The sequence below is a fragment of the Moschus berezovskii genome, chromosome 12 (assembly GCF_049115385.1).
Source record: "Moschus berezovskii isolate FMDL1 chromosome 12, NW_MosBer_1.0, whole genome shotgun sequence".
Classification (NCBI taxonomy): domain Eukaryota; kingdom Metazoa; phylum Chordata; class Mammalia; order Artiodactyla; family Moschidae; genus Moschus; species Moschus berezovskii.
In genome coordinates, this window is record NC_142471.1 from 68521558 (window position 1) to 68544290 (window position 22733).

At 38.8% G+C, this 22733-nt stretch overlaps 1 protein-coding gene across 4 annotated transcripts in view; it reads right to left on the reverse strand.

The window, feature by feature from the left end:
* ARMH3 (armadillo like helical domain containing 3) overlaps nucleotides 1-22733 on the reverse strand; it is a 183164-nt gene that overhangs the window by 139776 nt on the left and 20655 nt on the right. For all 4 annotated transcript variants that reach the window (XR_008685754.2, XM_055424803.2, XM_055424802.2 and 1 more), the window contains exons 6-15: nucleotides 20524-20616; nucleotides 19698-19772; nucleotides 19527-19613; nucleotides 15083-15139; nucleotides 13808-13851; nucleotides 12672-12732; nucleotides 10194-10240; nucleotides 9641-9716; nucleotides 8001-8094; nucleotides 2634-2735 (exon numbers count right to left, since the gene is read on the reverse strand). Coding sequence is in view for 3 of the 4 variants with exons in the window: in XM_055424803.2 (XP_055280778.1) it covers nucleotides 2634-2735; nucleotides 8001-8094; nucleotides 9641-9716; nucleotides 10194-10240; nucleotides 12672-12732; nucleotides 13808-13851; nucleotides 15083-15139; nucleotides 19527-19613; nucleotides 19698-19772; nucleotides 20524-20616 (736 nt within the window). In the remaining variant the exon portion in view is untranslated. The remainder of the gene's footprint in view (nucleotides 1-2633; nucleotides 2736-8000; nucleotides 8095-9640; nucleotides 9717-10193; nucleotides 10241-12671; nucleotides 12733-13807; nucleotides 13852-15082; nucleotides 15140-19526; nucleotides 19614-19697; nucleotides 19773-20523; nucleotides 20617-22733) is intronic.

Here is a 22733-nt window from a genome sequence, read left to right on the forward strand (position 1 = left end):
AAAATAGTTTATGTTGTTTCAAATTAGCTTTGACAGGACCCAGACTAAAGTCCATTCTGGAGAGATCTATTAACAGATTACCGTGCTATGAAAGTTAGCTAACAGTACTCATCCTGACATTAACCTGTTACTTCCTCAAAGATGAAATCTATAAACCAAAACCTGACAATTAGAAGGCATAAGGAGGGTCATGGTCAAAGAAATACATTTACCTCTCCTTAGTGATAGGTGGTGCAAAAGAGTAATGATGATGATCCTATCTGACATTCTGGGAGCTTACAGCAGAGCCCCTAAGCAGCCAGAAAAGAAATGCCTTGCTGATGCAAAACCAGATTTGTGAGACTCTTCTACCTACCCCTGACAGCAGAGTTTCTCTGGTACTATCCTTCCCTTTCCCCAAATTTGTAAGACTCTGCTACCTACTCCTGGTCACAGAGTTCTCTGGCACTATCCTTCCCTTTCCCCAAAAAGCTGATAAGCAACTCTTGTAGAAAAGCCTGAAGCTATCTCTCCACTTTAAAAAAACTGTTCCTGATTACAAAAATAAGGCATATTTCATTATTACTCATTTTTAAAATTCATAAAAGCCCCAAAATACAAGAATAAAAATAAGTTTAATCATACCAAACATCATAAACAATGGTCAATCAACTTTAGGCTATGTATGCAGGTGGCTCAGAGGTTAAAGCATCTGCCTCCAATGCAGGAGACCCGGGTTCGATCCCTGGGTCAGGAAGATCCCCTGGAGAAGGAAACGGTAACCCACTCCAGTATTCTTGCCTGGAGAATCCCATGGACGGAGAAGCCTGGTAGACTACAGTTCACAGGGTTGCATAGAGTCGGACACGACTGAGCGACAGAACGGAACGGAACGGATGCATAGATATATATTTCTACTATTTTTATCTCTTGCCTATCTTAAAGATTGAGCAGATATTCCCTCAGGGTGACAACACCCAAGACAGAATAACCTCAGGAAAAAAAAAAAGACTTTGAAAGCACAGCCAAAATCAAGTCGATAATAAACACAAAATTCTGAATAGTGGAGAGGAGAGGAATAGCTGGGAAAGGGACACATAGGTAGCTTCAACAGCATAATTTCTTAAGTTGACTGATAAATTCACATACATTCATTTTATTATTATACTTTTTAACCTATGCTATTTATTATGCTTATTATAAATTTTATAATCTAATAGTAATAAATATTTAAAGTATTTTTATAGGCAGCAAATGATATATAATAAAGAAGACAAAATAGTACTGGGGGGAGGAGAAGGAGGAGCAGAGCCAAGAAAAAGTTGCTTCTATTGCCACTAAAAACATAATGAGATCCTGTTAGCCAGGTCAGGGTCTTAATGAACAGGAAGGGAGCTGGACCAATGAAGCCACACAGGTATCGTTTAGAAATTAACTCTTCATCATACTTAAAACCATATTTAGGCTGCCGTATCCTACCATATTAAGGCTTCCTTTTAGCAAAGATCTAACCCAGCCAGAATTTACAGAAACAGCCTGAGACCACTCATGCTGCAATTAATTTACCCTCAATTTTGCCTTCTATTTATTTTATGGATGGCACAGTGACCAGTGCAATGAGGATTATATAACCATTAAAGCTAAAAGTGAGTTTCAAGGGCCTCAATTCACTGTGTTATATCAAGCAAAGCTAGAAATTTATTTTCAGGGTCACATCTATGCCGTTTTTTGCTTTCTGTGGTTGCTGCAGTATTTCCAGAAAAAGGGAGAGGTTACCGATTTCCAAAAAGGAGAAGCAATGGCCTCAGGAAACACTGATGCATGTATAACAATGGGATTGTACTTAGTGCCACTTAAAAATAGTTAAAATGGTAAACTTTACATTATGTGTATTTTACAATATATATATATATACTAGAAATAAATAAAATTGTAAACACTCATATAGATCCAGTTTAAAGAAAAAACTAGGCTTAAAAAAAAAAACATTGAGATATATACTGAACAGAATTTGCTGGGTTTCTTCCCAATTTCTTCTTCTAGCCCAACTATTCCACTACCCTACCACCAGTTAAAAGATCACACAAAAATCATCAACAGAGGAAGAACAGGAAAACTAGACAGAATGACATCAAGCTTTTCTAATACCTATTTCTCTCCCACTTCCATTGTGCATTTCACGGATGAGGACTAACACTTCTATTTTAAGTGTTAAAGAACACAGTCCCTCTGAAACTCACCTCTTCCTACTGTACTCTGCACAACAGTCCTAATTCTCACTATGAGCTGATGTTTTCAGTTCTTGTCCTCAAAAGGGAATTCCCTGAAACATGCTAATCCCCTCACTTCCCACACATAAGAGTTTGCATCTACTTACCAAAATCTATTAAGACGACTTGCTAGTTTTTGTAGTGATCAATTTATTTTCTCTGTTCTATTTTGGAGCACTCCCGCTCCAGCTCCAGGTTTTCCCAACACCATCTAATTGCCATCTGGCAGTGAGAAATTTTCCAGTAATCAGGACCATCACTTTGCAAGGAGGTCCCAATGGGTCATCTCGTCAAAGCTTACAAGTATTAATGCTGCTCCTTGATCAAGCTAAGCAGTTACCTACCACCTCCTGCTTCCTGAGCTCTCAAAGGAGAATGCCTTACCTTTGGTGTCTTGCATGACAATCGAGCTATACTTTAAGAAGGTTATCAGTAGATTACTGGTCTGTACATCTGCATCCAGTGGGAGTTCCACAGAACTTATAACTGGAATAGAACAGATAAAACGCATTCAGCCTGTAACATATTCCGTTTAACACTTCTACCTATACAGACAACTTGCCAGCAGGCAAGGAAACCACAGAAGAATCTTTCTCCAAAACAGAGGGAAGACCGAGACTGAGTGCTCATCATAAGTCATCTAGCCTTCCGAGGCCTCCAGAGCTCTTCCGACCCCCAAGGTCAAGCCCCAGTCCTTCTCTCCCATCTAAGAAGGCCTGTCTAAAGGAAGAGTGCTTTTCTCCCAAGGTTCTAAGAAGGGTATTTTGATTCCACTTTCTAGTTCCAAGTAAACCAAAAGGGTTCAAAAGGCCCTTCTAAAAAGCACTTTAATTTGTACCTAAGTGAAAGAGCTGTATTGAATATAAATGAGCCTTGCTTTGATGAGTCTACTGCTTAAAATAAATGACAATTCATTCCTAATATGGAAAAATCTTGCTCAGAGAATAAGCCTTTAGGCTGGAAATACGCAAGATGGAAGGGAAAAAAGTTAAGACAGAAATACATTAAAATTCTACTTCTTAATCCCTTCCCCACAAAAGGGAACCTGAAGGAATACCAGACTGAAAACAGGAAGACATTACTGACTGAGAACAGAGTTTTATATACCTAGTTGTTTGCTGAAGAAACTATCCCTGCTAACCATTCTCTGTGCCACGGTAACAATGAACAACAAGGGACCAGACTAGGGCTGACTCACACAGGATAGCCTTAATACAGATCCCCAAGTTTGTAATATTTTAAATGAGATTTAGACACCTTGTTAAGTACTTTTACACTAAGACATAATATACAAAAAAAGGAAACTCATGACTACCTAGGAAAACTAGAGAATCTACAGTTTTCTGTCATATTTTCACTTACGAAAACTCAGCTGAGTTTGGGATATTATTCATAATATGTATTCTTAACCATAATGAATCCCTCTAAAGTTATTACGATGTATGCTGAGAACATTTATTAACAATGGGAAACATTTGCATATTATGGATCCATGATACATAGCAAGCACAGAAAAAAGCCTTATGAGAAGAAATTAGCATGCCCAACCCTTGGCTGTTTTCCCACAGTTCAGCCCCCAAGAACTAATAAAAGACAAATATATTTTTATGTTGAAATATTAATATATCTTAAGATTCAGAATGGATCAATAGCTTGAGACTGTCATTTCAAACTACAGCCTATTCTGAAGCTCAGAGCCCATAATCCTTCCTTTGTCCAATACAAAGAGGCATTGGTCTGGTAAGTGGGACTTTTTTCCCCCCACTCAAACACAGAGATAACTAGAAAACTGTCTTACATAATACGTAGAAATATAGAAGTATATGTATTTTTAGTTTACAAGAAAATCCTCCCATGCCAAGGCTGAGTTGTCAAACGTTAAGTCTGAACTGAGAACAAATGTTATAGCTAAACTGCTGACTTTTTAAAAATAATGGCAACAGTGACATACCTTTAAATATAACTAGGCCACTGAGCACCAGTTATATTAAAAAACAATTTAAAAACAAAAACTTCACCAGTCTAGGTTCTAGGCATGATACAGGATGCTTGGGGCTGGTGCACTGGGATGACCCAGAGGAATGACTTAGGGAGGGAGGTAGGAAGGGGGTTCAAGATGGGGAACACATGTACACCCGGGGTGGATTCATGTCAATGTATGGCAAAACCAATATAATATTGTAAAGTAATTAGCCTCCAATTAAAATTTAAAAAAAAAAAAAAAACTTGAGGATAGGGTTATAAGGCTTAGGACCCCTACAAAAAGGAAATGAATTAGGAGAGAAGAAAAAGAAAAAAACAAAATAGAAGCAATATCAATAGAATAAAATCCCTCACAAATTAAAATCTGCTTCCTAAGAGTTATTCCTTGATCGCTAGCTTCGTAATTCTTCCCAGCAGCCTCTGTCAAGGGAGATAGTCATTTGAAAGTGGGCTGACTCCAATCTTTCCACTAGAAAAAGTAAAACCTCACTGGTTGCGGGTAAGTAAGCACAAATCAAGTTGCATAATCAAGTGTGTGGGTGGAAGTGTTCACAATGAACAGTTTGAAAGGCAGTTCTCTGAAGCACCACAACATCACATGAAATCAGATATACAGATATAGACAAAGATATATATATGTGTGTGTAGGTATACCTATGCAAACCCAAACGTGCGCACATGCGCACACACACACACAAGCCTTTTGATATCCATGGTAACCAGGAAGGATTCATCGTTAAAGAAAAAAACACAGTATTTCTGCTGGAATATTATTTGGTGACCAGAATAAGCAGAGAGCAAGCAGGCAATCCTACTACATGTTCCTTCTCTTTAAGATACAGGTGTGCCCTGCTTTTCAAAAGCTCAAGCCACTTCGCCGCCACAAAAAAAACTACCTTAGTACTTGTTTTCACTAATGCAAAGTCTAAAAACGGTTTTCACTTTTCAGAAAAAAGGCAGGGACTTCCCTGGTGGTTCAGGAGGTAAGACTGTGCTCTCAATGCAGAGGGCCCAGGTTCAATTACTGGTCAGGTAACTAGATCCCATATGCACCAAATAAAAGTTCACATGCTCCAACAAAGACCTGGTGCAGCCAAAATAAATAAATGTTTAAAAAAAGAAAAGAAAAAAAGGCAAAATGGGGAGGGCCAGAATAGGCGTAGGCAATTAACAGGTACATACCACTATATATACTAAATAAGCTACAAGGATATATCACACACATATCACAGAGAATATAGCCTATATTTTACAGTAACTATTTGTTGTTTAGTTACTCAATCATTTCTGACTCTGTGACCCCATGAACTGTTGCCAGGCTCCTCTGCCCATGGGATTCTCTAGGCAAGATTACTGGAGTGGGTTGCCATTTTCTTCTCCAATATAATTGGAATATAATCTTTAAAATTTGTGAACCACTATGCTGTATACCTGAAACTTATATAATACTGTAAATCAACTATACCACAATTTTTTAATTAATTAATTTTTTTAAAAAAGACAAGTGAGGGAACTCCCTGAAGGTCCAGTGGTTAGGACTCTGGGCTTTCATAGCAGAGGGCCCAGGTTCAATCCCTGATTGGGAACTAAGATCTCACAAGCCATGTGGCCAAAAAAAAGACAAGTGATAACAAGTATTAGTAAGTATGTGGAGAAAAGGGAACTCTAATGTACTGCTAATGGGACTGTAAATCAGTGTAACCACTAAGGAAAACTGTATAAAGGTTCCTCAAAAAATTAAAAACAGAACTACCATATGATCCAACAATCCTACTTGTAGGTATATATACAAAGGAAATGAAAATAGGGTATCAAAGAGATACTTTCACTCCCATGTTCATTACAGCATTATTCACAGTAGCCAAGATACTACAGACACGATATGGCATCACTTACATGTGGAATCTTAAAAAAACAAGTCAAGCCCATAGAAAGAGAGAGTAGAAAAGTAGTTGTCAGGGGTTAGGGGATGGAGGAAATACGGAGAGGTTGGTAAAAGGACACAAACTTTCAGATTAGCAAAATCTGAAGATCTAATGTAAAATATTAAAATGGTGACCATGTTGATTATACTATGTTGTATAGCTGAATTTGCTAAGAGTGGAACATCCCCTACAAAAAAGAAAAAGAAAAATACATGAGGTAACGGATGTGTTAATAGATAGGGGGAATTTTCTCACAATGTATATGCATATCGACTCACCTCAATAAAGCTGAAAAAAAAATTTTTAAATATACACACTCAACTTTATTTTCTCAAATTCAGGCAAAGAAAAGTAGAAAAAAAAATCCTACCACCGATCAACAATTAGAAATGAAAGTAACAAGAAACAAGAGTGATGGGGTGAGAATAAAGAAAGAAAAAAGGCAAAAAATGAAAACAGTGTTCAGCGTTTGTTTTGCAGCAAGTTGTAACAGAGGCATCAGCATCCCCAGCAGTGAGAGTGATACCACTCAATTCCTTCCCCACGAACTACACAAAGCATGTAAGAATCAAGCCACCCAGTTCTGAACTGCGTCTGTGAGCATCTGTGCTTTATCTAAATTTACTCTGTGCATCCATTAGCAAGATGCAACCTAAGATATTTGCTTCTTTGCTTTACGCAGTTTCAGCTTACAGAAGGTTGTGTAGGAAAGCTCTGCTTTTAGAGAACAGGGGAAATCTGTATTTTGGAATTTGACTATCAGTTGAAAACAGATCCAATTTGCTACAACAGACTTGAATATCAGTGGCACCTCCCTGTAATACTTTGGTACTAATACTGCTTGTACTACATTGAAATACTAATGCCACAGGTGTTATATCAAAGTTTAAAGGAGAAACAGCAGAGCAAAGATGGTCATGTCAAATATAGACAGTAGAGGGGCACAATTTTTTTACCCAAAATGAGTTCAACATTTGAGGCAAAACATCAAGTATTAATGAAGACTATTTTTAGGTTAAGTTATTCCCTCAAGCACACTCAGCTGACATTAGAACCAATTCAGGTTGATAGGAAGTTTATTGGGCAAAATTCTTAATGTTTTTTCTATTACCCTCTTCATAACTTCCAGCGATAAGATTCATAAAGTAGAATTTTGTTGTTGTTATCTTTTAAAGGAGAAAAATATTAAATACCCAGCAAATTCCCAATTATTACACACTTGTCATTTTCTAACTGGGTGTGCCTGGCAGACACATAACAGTGAGCAAATTCCAAGTTCACTTTCTCATTCATTTAGTCAACAAATATTTACTAAGCAGTAACCATGTCAGGCAATATGCTGGGCATTGACTGGTGAACAAAACAGGCATGGTCCCAACCCTGATCCATGCAAGGTTCTCAGTGTCAACTCTCACTAATCTTAGGCAAACCTCATACATCCCTGGCCTCATTTCCCTCATTTGTCAAATGATAACATGAGATGATTTTACCATTTTACATTTATTTCAGTGAGATATTCATAAAATATCTCATCTGAGCCTCACAAGTACCCTGAGTTTGGCAAGACAGGCATCACTGATCTCTGAGGTCCCTTTTAAATCTAGCATTTCCATGATTCTACAACCATTCCCTAAGCAGGACAAGGTGGAGATTCGTAGCTTCTCATACAGAGGAAAGCATTTGACTATCTTTTCTTTAGAGTTTCACGAATCCTAAAGATAATTTCTTAAGCAAAAGAACTAACAATTATGCTTTTTGTCAGAAAAAAAAAAAAAAAACTACACTCACCCCTAAAGATTCAAGATTGTATTAATCAAGAAAACAAAGGAGCTGATGGACTTACCATCAGAGGAGGGTGGCGTGGTCCCAAGTGGTGTGGCTGGGGTTGTTGGAGCAGGACTGACAGGGGTTGTCACCAAGCCCATTTCTGGATGACTCTGAAAGAGAACACAGATAAGGACAAGAAAAGAGAAGATTGTGGGTGTCCTCTGCTTAAACTTTCTGGTATTCCTGGCCTCATAAACAGACAGAAAGCTCACTGAGGAGAGACTGCTTACACGTTTAGTTCCTATTAGTATCTTGATTACTGTTGATGCTTGCTAAACTCTAATAAGCTCCGCAGGCTAGTTTTCTTTAAAGTAACTAAGTTCCCATTATGTAAGTTTACCTATATAACCATATGAATAAAAAACTGGGGTAAACAAATACACAGAAATATTCCACACACAGAAAAGGGCACTTTCAGTCCTATCTGAATATGAGGAGGGGCTATTATCTGATCAACCCAAAACATATCTACAGACTATTCTGATGACCACATAAGTCAACTAGTAAGTGCAGGTGAGCCAATGGGGTAACAGATACTATAAGAAGGGCTATGCAGAGGGCAGCCCTCCTTGTTCCACCACAAACAAGACTGTGTGGGGTGGGGAGGCAGAGACATGGGCGGAGACATGCACTAGGGACCAAAAGAGATGACTCCTCTTTCCTTACCTTCCTTAGCCTGATTCTTGAGAATCAGGCTGAGTGGTGGCTACTCCCTTCTCTTCCCCAATAGTTTTACCAGATTTTACCCTTCTCACTTTTTCCTTTAAAATCAATTACAGAATTTGGAGAGCTAACAAGGAATATCATGAGAATCATGGATAAAGCTTCATGTGATCAGTCGTGAAAAATGAGAACTGTTAAACCAGCAAACCAGACCCCCAAACCGGCACAGCTTTTTGACCTTATTTTTTTTGTCGTTGAAACTCAGTGCCTCCCATACATAACTACCCTTTGAGAAAAAAGCATAAGCACACTTTCCCTTAAAAGAAAACTTCATACATAATTTAAACAGTCTGACTTTAAAAACACTTCATCAATTTTTAAAGACAGCTTTCATGGGCAGCACTTGAGTTCTCAGCCTATTTTAGTTCCTTCTGTACCAACAACTTAGGACATCCCTCAGGCAAGTGACCCAGTACTCAGGATTCTATGACTTCCTGCTTTCAATATTTGTTGACCTTTTTTTTTTTGGTTAACAGCTAACCTTATGCTGCACAGGATATTTTGTACTTTTCTTCTCTGGAAATGGATGAGATAATAACATAAGTGACATGGCCTATTTTTTCTCTAGTCGTTAATTCCACAGAGGTTTAGGAAGCAGAAAGCCTATTAAAAAAATCCGTATGGGCAGATAATACTAAGGGATTTCCAGTGAGCAAAATGAAATAATCTCAACTCATTTGAGTTAGCAGAATCAGTCAACTGGTTAAGACCATTAACTTGGCATGTTACCAGTTCCATTTCAGCACCAGATGGAAACATACATATTTGAGGAGAGCATGAAGCAAAGGCAACTGATGCAACTCTTTAGTTACTAACTACGGCTCACCAATGCAAAGTAGGGTTTACATGAGCACAGCCAGATAGGCTTTTCAATGGAATGAATCTGTATGAAAGTCAGGAAGAAAAAGAACTGAAGTTTTTAATATAACCAACCTGGGCTAACACTGTGATAAAGTTGCGATTTAAATGAACAGCTTCGTAAAGTGCCAGAAGGATGGCCTCATTGGTTCTAAAGAAAAAGAGAGCAAATTGGAGAGTCTCTTATAATGAAGAAGGTAAAAGAATATAATCATCAAGATAAAATTTCACCCCAACTCCTTATTATAAATCCCTGTGAGTTTCTAATGCTCCATTATTTCCTTTTTGGGCTTATATAAAGGAAAAACAGTCAGCATTTTAATTCCTTAGATCTGTTCTTATCTACTTCACTATTTCCCCCTTTCACTTTTTCACCCCAATCCAGTTAAGTCCTTAACTGGCTCAGACACCACGTCCTCTTTATTTCCTTTCAGAGATAGCTGGTAACAGTTTTACAACTTACTAGAGCTCAATACATACAAGTTCCATTATTATTTAAAATTCAAGAAACATTTGACAGATCATCAAAAAAGTCTGAATCTGCAGAGATAAAGTTTCACACTTTCATATCCAGTAATAGAGTCCACACTGAAATTCAAGTCACCGCACAAGATCGTCAGTCACTTACTGTACTGAGATTTTCTCATGGGCATCTGCTATGAACATGCTGCCCACCTGTGGAAGAAAAGGGGAATTGCAGAGTTACAGCAGGGAAATTTGAGAGGAGCTCTGGGCCCCACAAAGCCTTTAATCGTTAAAAAAAAAACAAGCTGCAGCATTAGGGAACCCTGTCCCACCAGTCCGGAGAAGGCAATGGCAAGCCACTCCAGTACTCTTGCCTAGAAAATCCCATGGATGGAGGAGCCTGGTAGGCTGCAGTCCGTGGGGTCGCTAGGGGTCAGAAACGACTGAGCGACTTTATTTTCACTTTTCCCTTACACACACTGGAGAAGGAAATGGCAACCCACTCCAGTGTTCTTGCCTGGAGAATCCCAGGGACGGGGGAGCCTGGTGAGCTTCCATCTATGGGGTCACACAGAGTCGGACACGACTGAAATGACTCAACAGCAGCAGTCCCACCAGTCACACACAACAAAACCAGCTCACTGTGAATATCTTAAAAGAATCATAAGCAATGAAACTCTCCTAAATTGTCTTTGCTTCAGTTCAGTTCAGTTCAGTCGCTCAGTCGTGTCTGACTCTTTGCAACCCCATGAATCACAGCACGCCAGGCCTCCCTGTCCATTACCAACTCCCGGAGTTCACTCAAACTCATGTCCATTGAGTCGGTGATGCCATCCAGCCATCTCATTCTCTGTCCTCCCCTTCTCCTCCCGCCCCCAATCCTTCCCAGCATCAGAGTCTTTTCCAGTGAGTCAACCCGTCGCATGAGGTGGCCAAAGTATTGGAGTTTCAGCTTTAGCATCAGTCCTTCCAATGAACACCCAGGATAGAGGGACTTAAAAAAAAACCATCCCAGTACTTTTGTCCAGGTCTTCTATGTGTTAGTTCAGTAACAACTGACAAGTAAATGATAACTTAAACATCCTCATCACTTTGCCTCTGTCCTGGAAGCTGCTTATCTGAAACAAACCAACTCACAAACAGCATTACAGAAAGCAGGCTGTTCATACAGCACAGAGTCATCTTTGGGGGAATATTTGGGTTTCAGACCAGAACTATTAAATCAGCGGTCAGCAACCTTTTTAGCATCAGGGACTAGTTTCATGGAAGACAATTTTTCCATAGACCAGGGGATGGGGGAATGATTTCAGGATGAATCAAGAGCATTACATTTATTGTGCACATTTCTATTATTATTGTATCAGCTCCACCTCAGAACATTAGGCATTAGATCCCAGAAGCTGGGGACCCCTGATCTAAATGAAACCTACTATACATCTTTCACATCATGAAATCTTTTGTTTGTGTCCTAGGCAGGGCAGCTGAATGAGCAAATGGACTAGACTGCCTCTAATATATGGGATATCAGAGGCAGAGATAGATGCCCATCCTTCTAAAACTGTCTTTTCCACCTATTTATTGATGCCCAAATCCATGCAACCAGAGCTCCATTTATTTGGTACAAAACTTTTTCTTCTTGGCTAAAAGGCAAAGGTCCCTGGAAGCAATACGATTATATCTAATGCATCTAATCAAATACTGATATAGCCCTCACATTGTTTTGACATCTGAGGGACTACCCATTTGTGCTTCAGAATTAAAGAGCTTATCATGTCCTTTTCTCGAAAGTAGGTTCTGAGAACGAAAAAGGCAGACTGCAGGGGAAAAGCTGCCTTTTCGGGGGTGGGGGTAGGGCGAGACCTGTTGTTCCTTACAATGAAATCAAAATCTGTCTTGCCCTAGGGCTGATTACTTGAATACTAATACCCAAGAACACAGACTTTCTGAATCTGTCTAAATTCTGAGACCTTAGATTTACCTCTTAAAAATTAGTCCCAGATTATCTGGCCTAAAATGCCTACCATGCTAAGGTTGAGATACCTTGCTCAAGAGTCTTGCAAACTGAACCAGTAATTTTCTCAAACCATGGACCCCTCAGCTCAGATCCTAAACCTTCAGATGAGTGGCTTGGATCACTGCACCAATCCCTCAACTCCAGGACCAGCTACAAATGATGAAGGGGTCACAGCAGACAGCCAAGGATCCCTTATGGTTGGACTCACATCTAAACCCTCTATGCTGTGTTCCATACCTGTCCTCAAACAGAGCCAACTGTCTTTTTTTTTTTAATCGGGTTCTTTTTTTTTTTCAGAGCCAGTTCTTCAGGAAGCAAAAGTCTGGCTTAATATGAACCTTTCTTTTTTTTTTTGGTAGCCTTAAAAAAATTGAATTAATTTGGAAAAAAAAAAAAAAAACCAGACCCAGAGAAGTCAGAGCTCTTCTTTGCCCTGCCTCACCTGGGTTTGGAAATCACTAGAAGAGATACAGTTCTCAAAAAAATCTGCTATGAGCAGCCTCTCTCCCCTCATCATGCCATTATCTCAAATATCTAAACTTCTGAGTCCAGACTTGTCTACCCCTATAGATCTCATATATTTTTGAGCAGGGGAGAGAAAAATAAAAAAAGACAAGTAGGACTTACCATATTGGTTAAAGCAGAGAAAAAACCGCTCTGGTGTTCTTCTTCCTTGTCTTTATACTGCCTGAACAAAAATAACTAAATTCAACTTTAGTGTTATTTATCACATATGTCTTTGTCCTTGGCATACTAGGTAATCAGGGCAGCTCACTGGCAGAATTCACTGACTCCAGAAAACAAAAACGTTCTAACAACCGAGCCTCTGTATTTGCCTTGCAAGCTAAGGAGGCACCCATCTGCTCTTGAGGTAGCTAGCGTACACCAAAATGCCCAGCTACTTCAGGAGAGACTTAGAAAGCAAGCTGCAAAAGTGTGAAATGCTCTAACATATGGCTGATCCAATTATTTCCCAAACAGACTATTACTTGAAAAGTGTGACAGTAAAATTAAGGCTGTAACAGTGAAAATCTTGTTTGTTTTTGAAGGAAAAGGAGGGGAATCTGTGAGCTCAACTATTTGTGGAGATGGGGACAGATTTGAAGTTCCAACACCCAATTGTACGTGAGGAAAGTCTGGAAAGGAGTTAAGAAAGATCCTGCCTGGCCCTTGCCAGGATTAGATACAATTCTGGTTTCCATTCAACAAATACCAAATCCTCCCCATCTGCAGCAAGGGTTGGGGGAAAGCAAGCATCGAAGAAAAGAGCCCCCAGAAGAGACAGGAGTCTGAGAAACTGTAGTTGATTATTGATTAAAAAAAAAAATATCTGTCAAACGAGAATTCAGCGCTAGCTCTTTTCTTCCTTTTTATAAGCATACAAAAAAAGCAGCACTTCACAACCTTTTTTTCCACATAGAAACGGTATTTAAATGATACATTGAGCTAAATGGAATAGCCTGCCTGTGGCTGGAAAATCTGTTAAAACGCTCTGCAATAAAATGTCTAAGGTTGCAAAAAAATGTTTAATGTTAAGAGTTGCTTAAAAAAAAGATGGACACTAATGTGGTGGCTACTTTTCTCCTAGTGTTAGAAGCAACCCCTGCTAAAGCCATCAAGTCAAGCTAGAGCAAATGCATCTGCCAGCAGCTATACCTCTGAATACTCTTCTAGGATAGGTAAGGGATGTTCACCCAAGAACTCTTAACAAACCTGTTCCTGACTCAACCAGTTCAAATGAAACTGAATTCAGATGGACTTACCTGTTGTACTCAGATAAAGCTTGAGCAATCACAAGCCCCATTCCCTAGAGAGAAAAAAGACAGCACAGGTGAAATACGGGCCTGTGGGTGATGCTATGACTAGACCACGGAAAACGCTAATGATGGTCCAAACCCAGCAAGTTCTGCCTGAAAGTAGGCAACAAGGACAGAAATTCTGAGAGACTTGTCAAAGGATGAAAAGGAACTTCTCTGGAAAGATTTTTCTGATCTAATTACATTCTTTAATGTTTCTAGATATAATTAGAATAGCAAGAGATGAAACAGACCAGCCCAGACCACTGACAATTTCACTGGGGTCATTTTCACCTCAAAAGAGAAGACTAAGTTAGAATCTTTAAACAAAAAGCTCTCAGATGTCTCTAAAAACAACCCACAATAAAAGTGACAATAAGTCCCACCTTAAATGAAGACAAGCCACTCTCTTTCAGACCACAGGAAAACAGTAGTGTAACAGAAAGAAGCATCCAATAAATATTAAAGTAACTTATCAACCTTCCCCCTAGAATCTGCTAAGCATATCACAAAAATCAATTAAGGCCAAAGAATGATTCACTTGTGCTTTTTTTTTTTTCTTCACAAGAGAAATTAGAAGAACGAAGAGGGCAGACGGAAAGAGAATAAAACCAGACACCTGGTCATCTTCTTCCTCCCTATATTGAGAGATCAAGTTTTATTTTCCAAACCTCCAAGGATATATGTACCAGATATTATATCATCCTCCACAGTTCAGCTTCACCAAGTCAGGCTATAAATATAATCTGACTAGTTCAACAAGAAATCTCCCAACATTTAGTCATCTAAGCCTTTTTTTTTTTTAATTTGTTTTATTGATGTATAACTGTAAGATATTTAAAGTGATCTGACATACCATCTAAATCTTACTCTTAGAAATGTCACTTCTTGACTCTATAGGATAATCAAACTCAGCAAACTAGAACAAGAAGTATAACTAACCATTTCATCATAATTAGCAAGCAAATATACCCTCAAACCTTCCTTCCATGATGAGAAAATAGATAACCATAGATAGTAGCATTTCTTCATAATTAGCAAGCAAATATCCCCTCAAACCTTCCTTGCATGATAAAACAGAAAACCATAGATAGTAGCACAATGCTCTAAAAAGAAATACCTATTCCCTCTTTATAGCCAGATGAAATTAACACAATAGCTTTCTATTCTCGGTTCGAAATATCCACTTAAAGTAAGGCCAACAAAGGCAAGTAATTAAAACACAAGAATCCAGATACTCACATTGAGAGTGGCTTCATCATCCACAATAGACAGCTTCACAATATAAGGATTCACAGACTGTTAAACAAAAGAAGAGACTCCAGGTGAGTGTGATCTAATTAAGAACCCATTAGTTATTTAACAAAGTGTTAACAAAAATCCTTCCAAGACGCTCTCTCTACAGTGATGTTCCTAATACTTATGCCCAACTATCTTGCCAGTTGACTTCCTCCATTTCCAATAAACCTCTCAGTATGCATGGGAATTCGCCAAGCACGCAGAGACAAACAGACAGACAGACACACACCCCAAGCATGTGTACCTTTACATGCACACACACAAACACAAACAATTCTATTCTACCTGCATTTTCCTCTAGGCTGAATCAGCTCATGCCTATGTCTGCCTCTTCTCTCATTTTCCCCTCTTCTTTCTAGAAGTATGTGAACACTCCACAACACTCACTTTGTCCTATCCTGGCAATAATTTACTGAGTCCATAGGGACAGCTGTCATTTGGGGGCATAAAAGCTCCCCTGACATAAGGCACATATTTATAAGTTGCTAACTTACACTCTCATTCCAAAGGCTCCCTAACCATTCCACAAACTACATCCAAGGACTGATTCACCCACCCGTAAAACAAAGCCACCTTGGGGGTGGAAAGTGGCAGCTGCTTAACAGTCAGAGAGGCCATTTATGGATCCAATACCCAAATAACACTGCAGGGGAACTGAAAAGAAAGATGTAATTACCCAAACCACAATCTGGTCAGGACACTGGGATTTAATGATTGTCCCATCACTTAAAGCACTGTAAGATTTCCTGAGTTTTTCCAGATTCAATCTCAGCTGGGTAGCATATGGAAATGGACACATATTTAAACTCATAAGCAACTGGGCCATCTCCTACCGGTGGGATGAGAACCAATGACCTGCTCACCTTGAAAACATCCCCCACGTGAGGATGTGAGGAAATACCCTCTACAGCTCAGGCACGAATTCTAACCCAAGAGAAGCTAGAACAATAGTTCTTAGATTAACAGCTTTTACAGCAACCAAGAAAACACATTACTGAGAAACTTGGAAATCCAACTAAAAGGCTAACTCCCATCTCCTCAGACTGTATTCATCAAGTTCCTGAGGTCATCTTTCTAATGTCAGCTGGGAATAGAGAAAGAGAAGCTTTGCTTTTTTTAACAGTCAAATGTTTATAAGGTTTTCTACAACCAAATTCAAGGAGGTAAGACCCATTCCATTCATTACTTGATCTAACAGATAAAGGCTCTCCATGCTGCTTCCTCTAACAACAATGCTGATGCGACAGACCTCATATAAGGTCTAAAGCAAACAGATCCTTGGAAATGAAAATCAGCAGCGGGCTGACCTGGAGATGCCATCACGATGAGATCAACAATAGAAGAAGCAGGCCACTGTCTCTTGGCACAATTTTTGAAACGCCTACTTACCTTCCCAAAAGTAAACTGTCTCAGGTACTAATAAGGACCACCTGATTACCAAGAACAACCATTGCATTACCAACTGTTGAGGAAAAGAGGCAAGGGGGCTAAAATCAAGGGTTTAACTTCCAGCTCCTCCAGTTATTAATTGTGACGAGGTAGGCACATTAATAAACCTGAGCTCAATTTTTTCATCTGTAAAGTGGGGAACAATATTTCCTTCCTTGGGGCTGCTATGAAATTTAAATCAAGTTAAATCCTCAGCACAGTATCTGGCATATAATAAGGGCTCAATTATTGGTAGCTATATTTTTTCTCCTGACATTTTTATCACATTCAAAACAAGCTCTGTAAGAAAAAAGAGAAAGAACAACTTAAAACCAGACATAATAAACAATTTTGTAATATCTAGGAAACATCATGTTCAGGGCAGCAGTTGGGGGCTGAGTCACTTCATTTCAGAAGACTTAGCCAACCCAGAAGGCCAAGATCTTAAAGCTGTGAAAATTTCTATCCCAGCAGACACTGATTTTCCTTAACACTATACACCTATTCTGCTGGTCATGTTTTAAAACTCAAGACAATCTACTTTTCATCAGCAAGCCAGAATTACAAACTTCACAGAATCACTCTAATGGAGCCCAGCATTTATTTGATCTAAACCATACTTAACAAATTTCATTGCTCTTCCCTAGATATTTTCCCTCCCCCCAGCATCTTCTAATCTCTTGAGATTAAATGACTAAAATGAAGCGAGGAAGAACTACGTTCATTCCTTAAGTTCAACACCTAATTTGCCTTCTCTGTGTTTAGCTGAACACGGAGCCTCTCTGGCACCCTCTGCATCTTTCTGGAAAGGTTACAACTTACCCCATTGGTCATGGAACCAAATGTGCTGGTAACTAAAATGTTGTTCTCCCAAGCACACCCTCTTGTATTTTGCATAAAACTTCTCCAGCTTTCGGTTTTGCTGTGTTCATCTGGAAATTCCTCACACTCCTGTCAAAAACGTTCCTGCTCCATGGTCACGTTTCCTTAATGGTTTCTGGTGAGTGACTTATATCAAAAGCTGCAAAGCCCAGATAAATTATGCCTACCAGCTTGCCCTCGCCTACTGTATTAATTCTTCTGGGGTTTCTGACAGACCAGAGATGCATACCTCACTCTAGAAATATGATTTTCTCCAGCTCCATGGCCATGTCCAATTTTTTAAGCTGACATTTCAGAAAGTCTTACTGGGCTGAACCAGGGTTCTGTTCACATTCAGAGAAGCCAAGCCACTGTCTCAGAATGGCCTGCATCCAGCAGAATGTTCTGAAAATATTCATTACTGATAATGGTGCTTTAATATCACACATAACTCAACTCTCTTTAACTACCTTCAGCATTTTTCCTCAGCTATTTTTCTTGCTGTTGTAATAAGGCCCCAGAGGCAATTACACATGACAGAGATCAAAATGGCTACCATGCTGGCCCTTCCAGATCACCAGCAAAACAGGTGTTGGTGATAAATTACTTATTTATTAGTAGCTCCATACACCATTTATCAATTCCTCTGAGACAAAGAAAACAATCAGCTACTGGGGTTTATAACTCATTAACATTGTTCCATATTCCAGTCCCTCTTTAAGTATTCCTTTCTCACAGAATCCCTTCTTTCATATTCCTCTTTGTAAGAATAAGCTTCAATTTTATGTTACCCATCACTTTTAACATGGCTAGTAATCATATCAAAAATCACTAAGTGAAGATCCAGAAGCTCAAAAATAAAAATATTCCCTCCAGTTGGCCCATTTGTCAAAGTATTGAAAGAAAGTGAAAGTGAAGTCGCTCAGTCATGTCTGACTCTTTGTGACTTCATGGACTGTAGCCAACCAAACTTCTCCATCCATGGGGTTTTCCAGGCAAGAATACTGGAGTGGGTTGCCATTTCCTTCTCCAGGGGATCTTCCCCACCCAGGGATCGAACCCAGGTCTCCCACATTGAAGGCAGACACTTTACCCTCTGAGCCACCAGGGAATGAGAATGTCATAGTATTGCTACTTATTAAATAAAGAAAGTCAAGTTGCCTCAATGTAGCTTCTGATTTCTGGCTTCAGTAAAGTAGTCCTAGTGTCCAGGACCCAGTACCAAGTACTCCCTGCTCCTGCAAAGCAACCCCCAATGAGGTTCTGGCCTTCCTTAAGTGGTCCTCTTTCTTTTCAGTGTATTCTGCCTTTTGAGGGGAATCAAGTAGATGAGCAACCCAAGTATAAATCTTTAAGTTCAGCTTTTCATCTCAAAAAGCTATTTTGCCTAATTCAAAGGCAAAAAGAACTCCAGAATTAATATGGATAAGGCTCTGTCTTCAACTTCCATCAAAATCAAAGAGTCCTCAGACCAACAGTGATATTTATACAAGTGGCCTGAATGCATTATGGAAAACTAAAATATAAGTCAAATGTTACAAAACAGATGCATTAGGTCAGTGGTTCGCAATCCCCTGAGCATCACATTTAATAGGAGATCTTTAAAAAAAGATACCCCGGTCCCATCCCCTAAGAGATTCTGATTTGGTGTGCAAAGAGTAAGGCCCCAGGACTCCCCTGGTGGACGAGTGGTTAAGACTCTGCACTTCCACTGGGTGGGGGCATGGGTTTGATCTCTGGTCAGGAAACTAAGATCCTACATGCCATATAATATGGCTAAACAAATAAATAAAGAGTATGACCCAGAAACATCTTTTTAAAAAAAATTCCTGGTGATTCTAATGATAAGCTGGGTTTGGGAACCACTACAGTAAGAAAGATTTACTCACTTTATTAGAAGTTACACCACAGGATTCCTTTAAACGGCTATAACCTCTACCCCAGGAGTCTAACATAGGACTTTTAGAACTTAATTTATCAAAATTAATCTATATACCATTTACCAAGAAAATGTCTTCTACATTAAACAAAATTACTAGGAGTGGTCACACTTAGGATTACAGAAAAACAGCAGCTGTCCATTAAGAGACTCACTTACCTCATATTTTCTGTAGTTCACTAGCAAAGCCAAGAGGACGACAGCATCATACCCATGTTCCCTACGACTCGGCGGGTGGGAGAGTATCTGTAACCAGAACCACCAATAGTGAGAGTGCCTGGGGAGGCAATTTATACAAAAAAGAAAAAGGTAATAAGGGAACTGACATACCTGTAAAATTGCTTCAAATATGCTGTTGATCATTACATATTCCAAGATAGTGTTCTGGCTGATGTTATCTGTCACCTGATTACAATAAAAGGCTATTTAAAGTCTATACTAAGACACTGATATCTCAGATATATCTCCTCATCTAGTATCTAAGACAAACAGAAATGTTAAAACATTCTACTAAATACTTAGTAGATCTTTCATAAGCATCCCCAAAGACACCAGAGCCTGAAGAGACAAGACACTAGAAGGGTAAAAAATTAGCAAATTAAAACTTCCTAAATTTTTGACCTTCTCCTTGTTTCTCTTATACCCTCACACAAGCATTTGCCTAAGTTTCTTGAGTTTCATTCCCCAAATGCACAGGAAATACTTTATGGTCCACAAGTCTTCAAGAGATTGCAAGGAAAGGAAACCACCTGAAATTAATGAATAACATCCTAGAAGGTACAGTCCAGCTTCCCACTAGAAGGTACAGTCCAGCTTCCAGGTATAAAATCAAGGTCAGAACAAATAAAAATATTCAAAATGACAAAAATCATTTCAAAATGAGACCTGATGAGAAGGGCAAAATCTGACAATACAGAAGAGAGTACTTTTCCAGGACTGGGACAGGTTAAAAATGTCATCAGTTTCTCCAACGAGCAACTTTTAGGAAGCAGAAGTCCATACAACTAACTTCCTCCTACACAAACACAGCTGAGTGATGTAAAGGCCCAGTAAAGATTTTTCTCTTTTCCTTTCTAACTTTGGGTTCAAGAGTTCAAATTTGCCCCTGCTGTCGATTCACACCCTTGACAAAGAAACATATAGATGGGTCACTTACTGTCACTAAGCAGAGGAGAAGTTTCAGACATAAGCTCTTCAGACTTTCAGAACCTTCTGCACAAAGCAATGAATCCAAACTCTCCATGAGATTCTGAAAAAGAGACCCATTAAGTATTAAACCATAACAAATAACATTTCCACCATGTCTTTGCCATACTCTGGGTTATGTTTCGCAGGATAAAGTGAGTAACGTTAAATGAAGCAACCATATCATTGCCTGAAGCCTAGGCCTTACACGATCGGATGAAGAAAAGGAAGACTTCTAAGTCTAGCTATTTTGAGGAAAATGCTTTAGTATAACTGCACAGAATAATAAAGAATTCACTATTCTACCAAATGAATGCTTGCAGCCTATCACCCTCATATAAACCTTTAGATAAGAATGAAGTAAATTTTTCAAAGACTAATAACGATTAAATAATACATTTACAAATTAAAAACAATAAATAATAATCTAAATAAAATTAAGCTCTATTAAATAAATGTTTAAAAATAAACGGTTAAGTTAAAGGTTAATAAAAATAGTTAAATAACTAAGCATGTTTCATTATTTGATAAAGAAAGCATATCACTTGGTGCAGGCACACTGAACAAATAAGATAGATAATATCACTACTAGCTATTCACTGGCCACGTGCACTACCCAACAAAGTTGGTTAGAGCTTATCACTTGTACTAACAACCAGTTGTCATACCAAATATAGTCAAAAGATGAAACCCTTAGATACTACAACAGAAAGAAGAAAAAAAGAAATTTTTTACATTAAGTGAGGAAAATGAATGGAGAATATAGATTTTGCATGCTGGAAGGTTGAGTGAATATTCAAAATAAGCTACTTCAATTCAACAAATACGTAGATTCTATGTGCCAAATTTTGTGTTTTCAAAGAAAATTAAAAAATAAGACAATGACCTTTGCTCTCAAGGCGTTTTTAGTCTAATAGGAGAGAAAAATAAGTAAACAGTTTTAACTTAATGATTACTATGACATAAATACATATGGAGGAAAGGAATTAGCTGTGATGTTACCTATTCCAGAACTCTTAAAGGACAGGTTGTACTTTGAAAAATCAGTAAGAATTAATTAAAACTTCAGGAGGAAAGGAATTCTAGACAGACATCAGCATGATCAAAGACACACAAAGAATGAAAATAGTCCTGGGTGTGCAGCTGGAATACAAGCAGTTTGTTATTATGGAACGGTGAGGCACAGTGATGAGAGATGCAATTTGAGAAATAAATAGAAAGAAGATCACAAAAGTTATACAAGGCTAATGAGGAAGTTTGGTCTTTACCCTTCCAGTGATAGGAAACTAATGAAGGGTTTTAACCAAGATTTGAGTGTTAAGATACATCACTCTGGTGTCAGTGTGGATGATAGACTTAAAGATGTTAGGTCTGGAGGAAGGGAGAAAAATGAAGACTAATCTAACAGTTTTCTGAGGATGGTTGCCATGTCAGATTTGCCTCTGGATCCCCAGTGCCTGGCACCAGGAGCCTAATAAATGTTTGTCAAAAGAATGAAGGCAGGCAATTTCCTGGCAGTCCAGTGGTTAAGACTTCATACTTCCAATGCAGGAGTCAACAGTTCAATCCCTAGACAAGGAACTAAGATCCCATATGCCATGCAGTATGGCCAAAAAAAATTAAAAAAAAAAAAAAATGACTCCAGGTACTAAATCTTTGTGCACTCCTAATTGCATATTCATAACTTTTTTAAAATAACCTATTCACTATAACCTGCCTCTTGAGAAACCTGTATGCAGGTCAGGAAGCAACAGTCAGAACTGTACATGGAACAACAGACTGGTTCCAAATAGGAAAAGGAATGCGTCAAGGCTGTATATTGTCACCCTGCTTATTTAACTTATATGCAGAGTACATCATGAGGAACGCTGGGCTGGAAGAAGCACAAGCTGGAATCAAGATTGCTGGGAGAAATATCAATAACCTCAGATATGCAGATGACACCACCCTTATGGCAGAAAGTGAAGAGGAACTAAAAAGCCTCTTGATGAAAGTGAAAGAGGAGAGTGAAAAGGCTGGCTTGAAGTTCAACATTCAGAAAACAAAGATCATGGCATCTGGTCCCATCACTTAATGGCAAATAGATGGGAAAACAGTGGAAACAGTGTCAGACTGTTTGGGCTCCAAAATCACTGCGGATGCTGATTGCAGCCAGGAAATTAAAAGACGCTTACTCCTTGG